This window comes from Nerophis ophidion, linkage group LG08 (genome assembly GCF_033978795.1).
Source record: "Nerophis ophidion isolate RoL-2023_Sa linkage group LG08, RoL_Noph_v1.0, whole genome shotgun sequence".
Lineage (NCBI taxonomy): Eukaryota > Metazoa > Chordata > Actinopteri > Syngnathiformes > Syngnathidae > Nerophis > Nerophis ophidion.
The window spans coordinates 76,579,492-76,594,720 of record NC_084618.1 but is presented as its reverse complement, the minus strand read 5'-3'; the positions used below and the strand labels follow the sequence as shown (position 1 = coordinate 76,594,720).

The 15,229-nt window shown below is 42.7% G+C and overlaps 1 protein-coding gene across 2 annotated transcripts in view; it reads left to right on the top strand.

Annotated features, from left to right (window-relative positions):
- The window catches only part of LOC133558395 (disks large homolog 5-like), a 141,116-nt gene that overhangs the window by 89,305 nt on the left and 36,582 nt on the right, over positions 1 to 15,229 (top strand). For both annotated transcript variants that reach the window (XM_061909754.1, XM_061909753.1), the window contains 5 exons: positions 3,266 to 3,387; positions 3,564 to 3,647; positions 5,914 to 6,076; positions 14,865 to 15,027; positions 15,095 to 15,228. In XM_061909754.1, coding sequence (XP_061765738.1) covers positions 3,266 to 3,387; positions 3,564 to 3,647; positions 5,914 to 6,076; positions 14,865 to 15,027; positions 15,095 to 15,228 — 666 coding nt within the window. The remainder of the gene's footprint in view (positions 1 to 3,265; positions 3,388 to 3,563; positions 3,648 to 5,913; positions 6,077 to 14,864; positions 15,028 to 15,094; position 15,229) is intronic.

Genomic DNA, 15,229 nt, shown 5'->3' with positions numbered 1-15,229 from the left:
GTAAAAGTAAGGAGTAGTCACCCAAATATTTACTTGAGTAAAAGTAAAAAGTATGTTGTGAAAAAAATACTCAAGTACTGAGTAACTGATGAGTAACCTGATTACGGCAACAAATAATGCACAAAAACATAAAAATAGCAATGAGCAAATTCAGAGCCAGGAATATCTCTTAAGCAACTAAAACAATAATACATATTAAATAATAATACATTAAAATAAAAATATTAAGGAAAATTGAGCCACAATAACTTAACAGCACCATAGGCTCAGTAGGCATTCATCGATTGATTGATTGAAACTTTTATTAGTAAATTGCACAGTACAGTACATATTCCGTACAATTGACCACTAAATGGTAACACCCCAATAAGTTTTTCAACGTAAATCAATTACTTAATAAATGACCAAGTCGAGGTGATCTACCTCATATATACATACACACACATATCATATATATATATATATATAGAGAGAGATATATATATACATACAGTATATAATTTATAGTTATTTATTTTGCCGTTTTTGTTGACATGTTTTATTGAATATACATGCAAGTTTAACACATAGATTGCTATCTTTCATGAAGACAAGAATATAAGTTGGTGTATTACCTGATTCTGATGACTTGCATTGATTGGACTCAGACAGTATAGTGCTGATAATGTCCACATTTTCAAATGGAGGAGAAAAAAAGTTCCTCTTTTCTGTCTAATACCACATGAAAGTCGTTGGTTTTTGGCATCTTATTTGTCCAGCTTCCATATTCGTTTTTATACTCTTTACAAGAAATACATTGCCGGCAAACTCCGTAGCTTCTTAGCTTGTTTGCACTGGCTTTCAGAGACTCTTATTTTGTTAGCACAGGCGCGATGGAGCGCCGCTTTTATTGTGAAGACAGGAACTGTGCAATCAGTCTTTAGGCTTTTGACGGGAAGTACGGTTGAAATAAAAAGTGTCTTTTTTCCTTTACACTTTTGATTGATTGATTGAAACTTTTATTAGTAGATTGCACAGTACAGTACATATTCCGTACAATTGACCACTAAATGGTAACACCCCAATAAGTTTTTCAACTTTTTTAGGTTGGATTTGACATGTGGCAGTCACGTGACCGCCTGGCTCTGTTTGATTGGTCCAACGTCACCAGTGACTGCATTTGATTGGTGAAAAGCAGGCATGCGTAGTTCCTACTTTGAATGCGTGTCTGACAAAATCAAAACAAACAAAGCGTGCATTAACAGATCGATAAAAAAAAAAGTAGCGAGTAACGAGCTGATTGTAGATAAATGTAGCGGAGTAAAAGTAGCGTTTCTTCTTTATAAATATACTCAAGTAAAAGTATGTTGCATAAAAACTACTCTTGGAAGTACAATTCATCCCAAAAGTTACTCAAGTAGATGTAACGGAGTAAATGTAGCGCGTTACTCCCCACCTCTGCACACGGCGCTCAAAAATGTTGTTAAAATGTTCAATTACGACTTTGGTTAGCTGCACCGCTTGATGGATTGTGGGAGCATTGCAGCTACCGTAGACAGACTAATTGTGCTTCAACATAGAAGTACTATTATGGTGTGTGTATAAGGACCGCAAAATGGCGCCCATTAGCAGACATATTATCTGCCGTTTTGTCTTGCAATATTATGCAAAATCAACTTTTCTTACCTTCTGGTGCCTGCTGGTGTTTGTGAGTTCTGTGTGAGTCCTGAAAATGTGCGCGCGTCCGCCGTTGTAGTTCGTGGAAACTAAGCTTCTTGTTTTTGTCTATATTCTTTTTATGGGACATTCATCCTCCGCTGTTCCATCCATCCATCCATCTTCTTCCGCTTATCCGAGGTCGGGTCGCGGGAGCAACAGCCTAAGCAGGGAAACCCAGCCACTTCGTCTAGCTCTTCCCGGGGGATCCCGAGGCGTTCCCAGGCCAGCCGGGAGACATAGTTTTCCCTGTGGCCTCCTACCGGTTGGACGTGCCCTAAACACCTCCCTAGGGAGGCGTTCGGGTGGCATCCTGACCAGATGCCCGAACCACCTCATCTGGCTCCTCTCGATGTGGAGGAGCAGCGGCTTTACTTTGAGTTCCTCCCGGATGGCAGAGCTTCTCACCCTATCTCTAAGGGAGAGCCCCGCCACACGGCGGAATGAACTCATTTGGGCCGCTTGTACCCGTGATCTTATCCTTTCGGTCATGACCCAAAGCTCATGACCATAGGTGAGGATGGGACCGTAGATCGACCGGTAAATTGAGAGCTTTGCCTTCCGGCTCAGCTCCTTCTTCACCACAACGGATCGGTACAACGTCCGCATTACTGAAGACGCCGCACCGATCCGCCTGTCGATCTCACGATCCACTCTTCCCCCACTCGTGAACAAGACTCCTAGGTACTTGAACTCCTCCACTTGGGGCAGGGTCTCCTCCCCAACCCGGAAATGGCATTCCACCCTTTTCCGGGCGAGAACCATGGACTCGGACTTGGAGGTGCTGATTCTCATTCCGGTCGCTTCACACTCGGCTGCGAACCGATCCAGTGAGAGCTGAAGATCCCTCCGCTGTTGCCATTTGTAAAAAAAAAAAAAAAATATTGTAAAGTTCTTACTTATATGTGTCAGTAGACTCACTATGAAAGCGCTAAAAACTACCGGTGTAGTGAGTTTACATTAATCACCCATGGAACTTTAGTTATTAGAGAGTTTCGGTCGGACGTTTTTTCACGGGACACATTTCCGGTGTTGTTCTTGTACTAGTGAGCCGTGGATGAGGAGATGCTGCTCCGTTATTGATTGAAGTAAAGTCTGAATGTCATTAAAACAGTTAACGCCATCTTTTGACACTAATTCCACTCCCGTCCTTGCACGCTACACCGCTACAACAAAGATGAGGGGGAGAAGACGCTGTCGAAGGTGAGCCACGTAAATAAGACTGCCAACAAAACGGCGCATCCGAAAGCGACTGTCAAGAAGCGGCTTGAAGATGATCTGTAAAACATAATCTGTGCAACATTTCGACCAAAGAACCACTATTACATGTTATGTAGACCACAAGGAAGAGTTTTCCATTTAGAAAAAAATCATAATGTGACCTATTTAATGCGCCGTTGCGCCTTTTTTATGAAAATAGACATAAATAGACCCACTCATCGGCAGTGCGCCTTATAATCCGGGGCGCCCTATGGTCCGAAAAATACGGTATTTAGACTGAATTAATTCTGGAACTGTTTTCGCAGATGGTAATTTGTGCTGCCCTTCTTACCTTGCTTTGCGCTTTTAGCCCTCAGCGTCAAGGTCGCCACAGTGTGGACCTCAACCACAATCTGGCTGGGGACACGTCTGCGAGCAGCTCCAGCCAACCACCGCACAGCACACACTCCCTCCCCGCCAGCGCCAGACTGGGTATACAACAGAATCCTACTAATTTAACCCCTAAAATCTTTCAAATGCCACAGGGCAGTCTTTATTCAACTGAATAGAGTACTAAGCATTGTTGATAATGTAAGATAACACTTGTTTTGCCATTTATTAACATAATCAATTTACGGTATTTGGTCATTTTTTTTTGTGGCTTTTAGGCTCCCTGAGTGTGTTGCAGTTCAGGACCGAGCGCATCAAGATCACGCCGATTCGTTATCCGAGCTCTACTGGATCTGACAGAGGTACTGAATGCTTACACAGTCTGAGAGTAAACATTAATGTACCTTGTAGAGAATAGAATAGAAAGTACTTTATTGATCCTTGGGGAACTTCGGCACCACAGTTCACTTACAATAGGCAATAAACACTTAGGTGTTTTTTTTAAAGTATTTTTTACATGTGAATAATATATATATATATTATATTACTTGTATGTAATACATTTAAATAATCAGTATTTATTACCACTAGGGATGTAACAATATTAAAATCATCACGATATTAAGGCCACAGTATGTTATACATTTTTTTATTATATTTATATTTATTTAATATAATTTAGTCATATTGAATACAATGCTTATACAGTATAAATACAGTAACTATTATAAAGTATCAATAAAATATGCATATTAAATACGTAATTAATAAATATAGTACAGGAATAAAGTTTGGACACCTCATTCAATGTGTTGTCTTTATTTTCATGACTATTTACATTGTAGATTGTCACTGAAGGCATCAAAACTTTGAATGAACACGTGGAGTTATGTACTTAACAAAAAAAGGTGAACTAACTGAAAACATGTTTTATGTTCTAGTTTCTTCAAAATGGCCACCCTTTGCTCTGATTACAGCTTTGCACACTCTTGGCATTATCTCAAAGAGCTTCAAAGTGCAGTACCTGTAAAGTGAAAACTATTTCAGGTGACTACCTCTTGAAGCTCATCGAGAGAATGCCAAGAGTGTGCACAAAAAGTAATCGGAGCAAAGTGTGGCTATTTTGAAGAAACTAAAATATGAATGATGTTTTCAGTTATCTCACCTTTATTTGTTAAGTACATAACTCCACATGTGTTCATTCATACTTCTGATGCCTTCAGTGACAATCTACAACGTAAATAGTCATGAAAATAAAGAAAACTCATCAAATGAGGTGAGTCCTAACTTTTGGCCCATACCTTTTTCTCGTTAAATTCTGCAGTTTTGCTACTTTTTCAATGTTTGCTGTTTTTCTTTATAGTTCCCTTGTTTAATTTCAACTCTTAGAATATGTCGCGGGCCCATAAATAACAAGCTGCAGGAAGCAATTGGCCGCATTTTGGACAGCCCTGATAAAAGCTATCTCTCTACAACAGGGGTGCCCATTACGTCGATCGCGAGCTACCAGTCGACCGCGGGGGGTGTGTCAGTCGATCTCCAGCCAGGCTTTTAAAAAAAATAGACCTAAAAATTAGTGATCATCAATCTTCACCAAGACGTCACTTAAATGACATTCACGGTACCGGAGGATCTTGTGAGATGACGCTGGCTGCTGCAAGATCATTATTATGAAAATATGACCGAGAGGAAGGCGAGAAACACTTTTTATTTCAACAGACTCTCGCGCCGTACCTTCCGTCAAAACTCTAAAGGCCGACTGCACATTTCCTATCTTCACAATAAAAGCCCTGCTTCATGCTGCCTGCGCTAACTAAATACAGAGTCTCGGAAAACTGGCGTGCACAAGCGATCCCTCAGAAAGCTGGCGTGCACATCACTTGTGCACGCCAGCTTTCTGAGACTCTTATTTTGTTAGCGCAGGCAGCATGAAGCAGGGCTTTTATTGTGAAGATAGGAAATGTGCAGTCGGCCTTTAGAGTTTTGACGGAAGGGACGGCGCGAAAGTCTGTTGAAATAAAAAGTGTTTCTCGCCTTCCTCTCTGTCATTTTTTCATAACAATGAACTGGCAGCAGCCAGCGTCATCTCACAAGACCCTCGGGTGCCGTGAATGTCAATCAAGCAAGCTACGGAATTTGCCGCCAATGTTTTTCTTGTAAAGTGTATGGAAGCTGGATGAATGAGATGCCAAAAACCAACCACTTTCATGTGGTATTGTACAGAAAGGACAACTTTTTTTCTCCTCCATTTGAAAATGTGGGCGTTATCATCATTACTGTCTGATTCCAATCAATGCAAGTCATCAGAATCAGGTAATACACCAACTTATATTCTTGTCTTCGTGAAAGAAAGACATCTATATGTTTTACACATGCTTGTATTATCATTAAACACATTTAACTTGTTTACAAAAATGTCTCTTTCATAAATAAATAAATATAAATGATATATATAAATGAGGTAGATCCCCTCGAGTTGGTCAATTGAAAAGTAGCTCGCCTGCAGAAAAAGTGTGGGCACCCCTGCTCTACAATATTGCTACACATTCTCAACATGTGATGTTACTTAATTGACTTTTATAGCATGTTTTGAGATAAACTAAACCATTACCAAACTCCCACCTCCAGGCTCCCGTTCTCATTCGGAGTGCAGCTCCCCGACGACGCCTCCCAAGTCCCCCGTCGTCCTGGATATGTCCTCCTTCGCCAGCAGCCAATCCACAAGCTCCATCTCCACCCGGCTCAGGATATCCGTCAGCCCCGCTCCGGTCGGTGACGGCCGTAAGGATGGGTAAGGCGCCACCCAACCCACCCGACCTTCCATTCGCCCGGGTTGTTAAAACCGCCATCGCTCACGGCGCCACCTGCCATTCGTCCGTACCTCTCTCCCATTCATTTTGATGAAGTGCCTCGTAAAGCAGTAAACAAATCCCCGTCTCTCCTGATCAATGCGCTTCTCCTGCGCTTTCCTCTGCTGCTGCTCATTAAAACCTGCGATCTATCTTTTTGCTCTTTCTTTTCGTCCTCTTCCCAGATTTGTCTCTAATCCCTCTGTCAGGCGTCAGCAGGCAGTTAGGCCCAAGTTCCTCTCGTTACGGTGCTTGAGGTTTGTTCTGTGTTGCAAATATCTTAACTGCCATATTTGCACTTCTCCATTACTTTGAGTAGCATGTTGAACGTTTTGAAACTTTGCTTGCGCACTCTTTTGAAATGAGAATTATGCTGCATTCCAGAATGCTTAGAAGTCGGAAATGCCAGATTTGGAGTTTATGAGGTCTTATACATACATGATAAGTTAATATTAACCTTTGTTATGCTGCCTTAATATGTACAAATGTACTTTTAACTGACGTACAGTACAGGCCAAAAGTTTGGACAAACCTCCTCATTTAATGCGTTTTTTGTTGTTTTCATGACTATTTAAATTGTAGATTAAAGGCATCAAGGCTATAAATGAACACGTGGAGTTATGTACTTAACAAAAGAAGGCAAAATAACTGAAAACACGTTTTATATTTTAGTTTCTTCAAAATAGCCACCCTTTGTTCTGATTACTGCTTTGCACACTCTTGGCATTCCCTCGATGAGCTTCAAGCACACCTGTGAAGTGAAAACCATTTCAGGTGACAACCTCTTGAAGCTCATCGAGAGAATACCAAGAGCGTGCGAAAAAGTAATCAGAGCAAAGGGTGGCTATTTTGAAGAAACTAGAATATAAAACATGTTTTCAGTTATTTCACCTTTTTTTGTTAAGTACATAACTCCACATGTGTTCATTCTTAGTTTTGATGCCCTAAGTGACAATCTACAATGTAAATAGTCATGAAAATAAAGAAAACGCATTGAATGAGAAGGTGTGTCCAAACTTTTGGCCTGCACTGTATATCTATTGGAGTACAGACTCCAAAGTCGGGCTCAATCCGATTAATGGCAGTGCTTTACTAAATTCACCAAGGCAAATAATGTCAAGGCAGTTAATCTGTTCCAGTCCAACAATTGCCGTCATAAAACCCAAATTAACAAAGGCTGACTTTTTTGTCTTTTTCAGTAAATTTTTGTTGTATTTTGGCCAATGTTTTGTTCTTACTTCATTATATATGATTTTTCCTTAAAGGTTTTTTTTCATGTTGCATTTTCAAGTTTAATGTCCAATCAGATAGCAGATTTTTGACAATATCCTAAAATCATCCATCCATCCATTTTCTACCGCTTATTCCCTTTCGGGGTCGCGGGGGGCGCTGGCGCCTATCTCAGCTACAATCGGGCGGAAGGCAGGGTACACCCTGGACAAGTCGCCACCTCATCGCAGGGCCAACACAGATAGACAGACAACATTCACACTCACATTCACACACTAGGGCCAATTTAGTGTTGCCAATCAACCTATCCCCAGGTGCATGTCTTTGGAAGTGGGAGGAAGCCGGAGTACCCGGAGGGAACCCACGCATTCACGGGGAGAACATGCAAACTCCACACAGAAAGATCCCGAGCCTGGATTTGAACCCAGGACTGCAGGAACTTCGTATTGTGAGGCAGACGCACTAACCCCTCTGCCACCGTGAAGCCCTAAAATCAAACAGGACATAAAAGTCCTTCATTTTTAAAGAGCATAACATTTTGGATTTATGTATTTTTTTTACTTTACTGCTCAATTGTTTTAAACACAAGTAACAAACATAAAACAAACACATTCTCATTTTAACACTTTGAAAGTGTTTTGATCAAATGTCACAGTATTCAATTAATATACAATTGCATAAGATTAGGTATTTTACTAGTATAAACCTGCAATATTATCTTAAAAAGGGTAAAAAAAACTTTATATTGTTTAGGGCTAAAAAAGAATATATATATATATATATATATATATATATATATATATATATGCATTTAAGTCCCACCTTAAAACACATTTGTATACTCTAGCCTTTAAATAGACTCCCTTTTTAGACCAGTTGCTCTGCCGTTTCTTTTCTTTTTCTCCTATGTCCCACTCTCCTTTGTGGAGGGGGTCCGGTCCGATCCGGTGGCCATGTACTGCTTGCCTGTGTATCGGCTGGGGACATCTCTGCGCTGCTGATCCGCCTCCGCTTGGGATGGTTTCCTGCTGGCTCTGCTGTGAACGGGACTCTCGCTGCTGTGTTGGATCCGCTTTGGACTGGACTCTCGCGACTGTGTTGGATCCATTGTGGATTGAACTTTCACAGTATCATGTTAGACCCGCTCGACATCCATTGCTTTCCTCCTCTCCAAGGTTCTCATAGTCATCATTGTCACCGACGTCCCACTGGGTGTGAGTTTTCCTTGCCCTTATGTGGGCCTACCGAGGATGTCGTAGTGGTTTGTGCAGCCCTTTGAGACACTAGTGATTTGGGGCTATATAAGTAAACATTGATTGATTGATTGATGTGAATTGAGAAATAAGTAACCAAACAAAACAAATCAAATCAACTTTATTTATAAAGCACATTTAAAATTTACCACAGGGGTAGCCAAAGTGCTAAAAGATAATATGAGGACCGAGCAAACAACACAAAACAAACAGAACAAGATAAAAAATAAATAAAACATAAAAACAGGTTCACAGCAGGTGTATAATGGGGCGCCATTGCAGGATGGATATCACTTTGCGTTAAATGCCAAGGAATAAAAGTATGTTTTTAAGAGAGATTTAACAACAGGAAGAGAGGAGGCTTGTCTAACACTCATAGGTAGGTCGTTCCAGAGCTTGGGAGCAGCAGCAGCGAAAGCTCTGTCACCTCTAAGCTTCAGCCTTGTGTCAGGGACCGTCAGTAGCATCTGATCGGCTGATCTTAGGGCTCGAGTGGGGCAGTAAGGCTGAAGGAGGTCGGAGAGATATGTTGGCGCGAGGTTGTTTAGACATTTAAAAGCAAATAGAAGGAGTTTAAAATTGATTCGATAACGCACAGGGAGCCAGTGAAGGGACACTAATATCGGAGTGATGTGTAAAACAATTGTAGCTGAGATAGGCGCCAGCGCCCCCCGCGACCCCGAAAGGGAATAAGCGGTAGAAAATGGATGGATGTGTAAAACAAGTGAAAAAAAAAGAAAAAAACGTATCCTAAAATCTTTTACACTTTTCAAAAACTAAAGGACTTTTTTTTCTCGTTTGGCTTTAAAAATGATTGAAATCAAATGTGCCCGTAACTTAACTCTGGGTTAACTGCACAGGCAATTGTTAAAGTTATATTTTATATTGGTAATTATTATTAGAAGTAAGACAATGTGAATCTACTAACCTTCATAAGACACCAAGCATGAAGCTAGTACAAAATGCAGCTGCCAGGCTGTTGACAGGAACAAAAATGAGGGAACACATTTCTCCCATCCTCTCCTCCCTTCACTGGCTCCCAGTGAAGGGAGGAATGAAATTTAAGATCCTCACGTATGTCTTCAAAGCGCTCAATGGTCTTGCCCCAGCTAACATCAAAGATCTCCTGGACCAACCAACCAGTTCCAGGTTTGGTTGTTGCCTTAGATCTGACAACCAGAAGACCCTGAAGGTCCCACAGTCAAACCTAGTGACAAAAGGAGACCGTGCTTTCTCAGTGATGGCACCTGGGCATGGAATAAGCTCCCCTCTGAATGTCAAGTCCGCCACCACTCTGGACTCTTGTAGAGCACAGCTTAAAATTCACCTCTTTCAATCAATCAATCAATCAATGTTTATTTATATAGCCCCAAATCACAAATGTCTCAAAGGACTGCACAAATCATTACGACTACAACATCCTCGGAAGAACCCACAAAAGGGCAAGGAAAACTCACACCCAGTGGGCAGGGAGAATTCACATCCAGTGGGACACCAGTGACAATGCTGACTATGAGAAACCTTGGAGAGGACCTCAGATGTGGGCAACCCCCCCCCTCTAGGGGACCGAAAGCAATGGATGTCGAGCGGGTCTAACATGATACTGTGAAAGTTCAATCCATAGTGGCTCCAACACAGCCGCGAGAGTCCCGTCCACAGGAAACCATCTCAAGCGGATCAGCAGCGTAGAGATGTCCCCAACCGATACAGGCGAGCGGTCCATCCTGGGTCCCGACGAGCGGTCCATCCTGGGTCTCGACTCTGGACAGTCAGTACTTCATCCATGGTCATCGGACCGGACCCCCTCCACAAGGGAGGGGGGGACATAGGAGAAAGAAAAGAAGCGGCAGATCAACTGGTCTAAAAAGGAGGTCTATTTAAAGGCTAGAGTATACAGATGAGTTTTAAGATGAGACTTAAATGCTTCTACTGAGGTAGCATCTCGAACTGTTACCGGGAGGGCATTCCAGAGTACTGGAGCCCGAAATGAAAAAGCTCTATAGCCCGCAGACTTTTTTTGAGCTCTAGGAATCACTAATAAGCCGGAGTCCTTTGAACGCAGATTTCTTGCCGGGACATATGGTACAATACAATCGGCAAGATAGGATGGAGCTAGACCGTGTAGTATTTTATACGTAAGTAGTAAAACCTTAAAGTCACATCTTAAGTGCACAGGAAGCCAGTGCAGGTGAGCCAGTACAGGTATATATGTATGTATATATGTATATAAAGGTATATACAGTACAGGTATATATGTATGTATATATGTATATAAAGGTATATACAGTACAGGTGTAATGTGATCAAACTTTCTTGTTCTTGTCAAAAGTCTAGCAGCCGCATTTTGTACCAACTGTAATCTTTTAATGCTAGACATGGGGAGACCCGAAAATAATACGTTACAGTAATCGAGACGAGACGTAACAAACGCATGGATAATGATCTCAGCGTCTTTAGTGGACAGAATGGAGCGAATTTTAGCGATATTACGGAGATGAAAGAAGGCCGTTTTAGTAACGCTTTTAATGTGTGCCTCAAAGGAGAGAGTTGCTGCAGATTATTTTTGATTGGTTGATTAGCAACACTAAATTGGCCCTAGTGTGTGAATGTGAGTGTGAATGTTGTCTGTCTATCTGTGTTGGCCCTGCGATGAGGTGGCGACTTGTCCAGGGTGTACCCCGCCTACCGCCCGAATGCAGCTGAGATAGGCTCCAGCGACCCCAAAAAGGACCAGCGGTAGAAAATGGATGGCTGGATGGATTTTTGATTTATGCGTTCGTGTGTCATAAATTATTGTTGTAGATTCCTTTGTGTGTCTCATTCTCTGTTTCTGTCTTTTGTTTCTCTACTCGGGCCGCGCCCCGGGCTGATGTAACAGTTGTTTGGGGGGGGCTGCATAATAGATGAACATAACATAATAATACACTGACAGGTGTATGCGGAGAAGGCTGTCATATAGTGGTATTTTATAGGTATTGCTGGAATGTCACTGTATAGTGGTTATACTGTACAATCAATAGTTTTAAGGGTTTTATGATGTCTTTTATAGTTGACATTCTTTTGCGTGACACTAGCTGTATCCATAACTCTTATTTTGTTGCATGTCACGCACAAGGGCTTCACGGTGGCAGAGGGGTTAGTGCGTCTGCCTCACAATACAAAGGTCCTGCAGTCCTGGGTTCAAATCCAGGCTCGGGATCTTTCTGTGTGGAGTTTGCATGTTCTCCCCGTGAATGCGTAGGTTCCCTCCGGGTACTCCGGCTTCCTCCCACTTCCAAAGACATGCACCTGGGGATAGGTTGATTGGCAACACTAAATTGGCCCTAGTGTGTGAATGTGAGTGTGAATGTTGTCTGTCTATCTGTGTTGGCCCTGCCGATGAGGTGGCAACTTGTCCAGGGCGTACCCCGCCTTCCGCCCGATTGTAGCTGAGATAGGCGCCAGCACCCCCCGCGACCCCGAAAGGGAATAAGCTGTAGAAAATGGATGGATGGATGGATTTCCAAACTGGGCTTCACGGTGGCAGAGGGGTTCGTGCGTCTGCCTCACAATACGAAGTTCCTGCAGTTCTGGGTTCAAATCCAGGCTCGGGATCTTTCTGTGTGGAGTTTGCATGTTCTCCCCGTGAATGCGTGGGTTCCCTCCGGGTACTCCGGCTTCCTCCCACTTCCAAAGACATGCACCTGGGGATAGGTTGATTGGCAACACTAAATTGGCCCTAGTGTGTGAATGTGAGTGTGAATGTTGTCTGTCTATCTGTGTTGGCCCTGTGATGAGGTGGCGACTTGTCCAGGGTGTACCCCGCCTTCCGCCCGATTGTAGCTGAGATAGGCGCCAGCGCCCCCCGCGACCCCGAAAGGGAATAAGCTGTAGAAAATGGATGGATGGATGGATTTCCAAACTGGGCTTCACGGTGGCAGAGGGGTTAGTGCGTCTGCTTCACAATACGAAGTTCCTGCAGTTCTGGGTTCAAATCCAGGCTCGGGATCTTTCTGTGTGGAGTTTGCATGTCCTCCCCGTGACTGCGTGGGTTCCCTCCGGGTACTCCGGCTTCCTCCCACTTCCAAAGATTGTCACACACACACACACACACACACGCACACGCACATGCACACACACACACACACGCACACGCACACGCACATGCACACACGCACTAGGTGTGGTGAAATTTGTACTCTGCATTCGACCCATCCCCTTGATCAGCAGCGGTGACGCCCCCGGGAATCATTTATGGTGATTTAACCCCCAATTCCAACCCATGATGCTGAGTGTCAAGCAGGGACGCAATGGGTCCCTTTTTTTTTTTTTTTTATAGTCTTTGGTATAGCTTGGCCGGGGTTTGAATTCCCAACCTACCGATCTCAGGGTGGACACTCTAACCACAAGGCCACTGAGTGGGTTTTAATACAAATCATGCTGTGTTCGAGTGTTATCAAGTTCACATGAAGTTCACCAAGTCCCCGAGGCGTTCCAGTAAAGTGGAAATGCAAAGCATGCCTATAAACTCGTATTTTATATTATTACCATGAATTGATCTACTTGGACCCCGACTTAAACAAGTTGAAAAACTTATTCGGGTGTTACCATTTAGTGGTCAATTGTACAGAATATGTACAATCAATTTCATGTTGCTGGTGGACTTTAAAGTTGTGAAGTTCCGTATAAAGTGGATTCATCTGTTACAAGGTCAGACTGGTGCCATCATAAAAATAAAAGTTTTTTTTTTTTTATCGTGCAGGCAATGTTGCAAGTAACTTTTTAACACTAAACAAGCTAAAGTATAACTGCTCACACCCGACACAGATGGGAGAGCAATGCTTTCACTTCGCGGCGTTACTTACTCAGTGGCCTAGTGCAGTGGTTCTCAAATGGGGGTACGCGTACCCCTGGGGGTACTTGAAGGTATGCCAAGGGGTACGTGAGTTTTTTTTTTAAATATTCTACAAATGGCATCAATTCAAAAATGATTTATAAATGTATTTGTTGAATAATACTTCATCAAAATATGAATTTAAGTTTGTGTACTGTGATAGAAATACAACAATGCAATATTCAGTGTTGACAGCTAGATTTTTTTTGGACATGTTCCATAAATATTGATGTTAAATATTTCTTTTTTTGTGAAGAAATGTTTAGAATTAAGTTCATGAATCCAGATGGATCTCTATTACAATCCCCAAAGAGGGCACTTTAAGTTGATGATTACTTCTATGTGTAGAAATCTTTATTTATAATTGAATCACTTGTTTATTTTTCAACAATTTTTTTGTTATTTTTATATCTTTTTTTCCAAATAGTTCAAGAAAGACCACTACAAATGAGCAATATTTTGCACTGTTATACAATTTAATAAACCAGAAACTGATGACATAGTGCTGTATTTTACTTCTTTATCTCTTTTTTTCAACCAAAAATGCTTTGCTCTGATTAGGGGGTAATTGAATTAAAAAAATGTTCACTGGGGGTACTTTACTGAAAAAAGGTTGAGAACCACTGGCCTAGTGGTTATAATGTCCGACCTGAGATCGGTCGGTTGGGAGTTCAAACCGAGTCATACCAACGACTATAAAAATGGGACCCATTACCTCCCTGCTTGGCACTCAGCATCAAGGGTTGGAAATTGGGGGTTAAATCACCAATAATGATTCCCGGGCACGGCCATCGCTGCTGCCCACTGCTCCCCTCACCTCCCAGGGGGTGATCAAGGCTGATGGGTCAAATGCAGAGAATAATTTCACCACACCTAGTGTGTGTGTGACAATCATTATATCTGTACTACTATGTTACTCTCTGTTTTTATAGTGTCTTTCATTATTGTGTGACGTCAAGTGTATGCATCTCAATTTTCTCCAACTTCAATACACTTTTCCCTTTGTGTTGGTACATTCCCAGTTTTCTGGAATGCAGCATTTCAAAGTGCAAATGGCGTGGCGCAGTGGGAGAGTGGCCGTGCGCAACCCGAGGGTCACTGGTTCAAATCCCACCTAGTACCAACCTCGTCACGTCCGTTGTGTCCTGAGCAAGACACTTCACCCTTGCTCCTGATGGGTGCTGGTTGGCGCCTTGCATGGCAGCTCCCTCCATCAGTGTGTGAATGTGTGTGTGAATGTGGAAGTAGTGTCAAAGCGCTTTGAGTACCTTGAAGGTAGAAAAGCGCTATACAAGTACAACCCATTTTGGAAAAAAAAAATGTTGCCACCGACTGTCGTCTTTAAGTTGAACATGTTCTTCTTTTCCCTGTGAGGCCTTATTTGGAGGAGCCGCGCCACGTGACGGTGCAGAAAGGAGCAGAACCGCTGGGCATCTCCATCGTGAGCGGAGAGAACGGCGGCGTGTTTGTGTCCAAAGTTACGGCGGGAAGCATCGCCCACCAAGCCCACTTTCAGTACGGAGACCAGCTCCTTGAGGTAAGCCCTTTTTTGGTTGATTTTGTCATATACTGTATGACTTTGACAAATGTCCTCTGTCTCCCAGTTTAATGGGATCAACCTGAGGAATGCAAACGAACAACAGGCGCGCTTGGTGATCGGGCAGCCGTGCGACACGGTCACCATCTTGGCTCAGTACAACCCTCACATGTTCCAGCTGGGCAATCATTCCCGGTCAAGG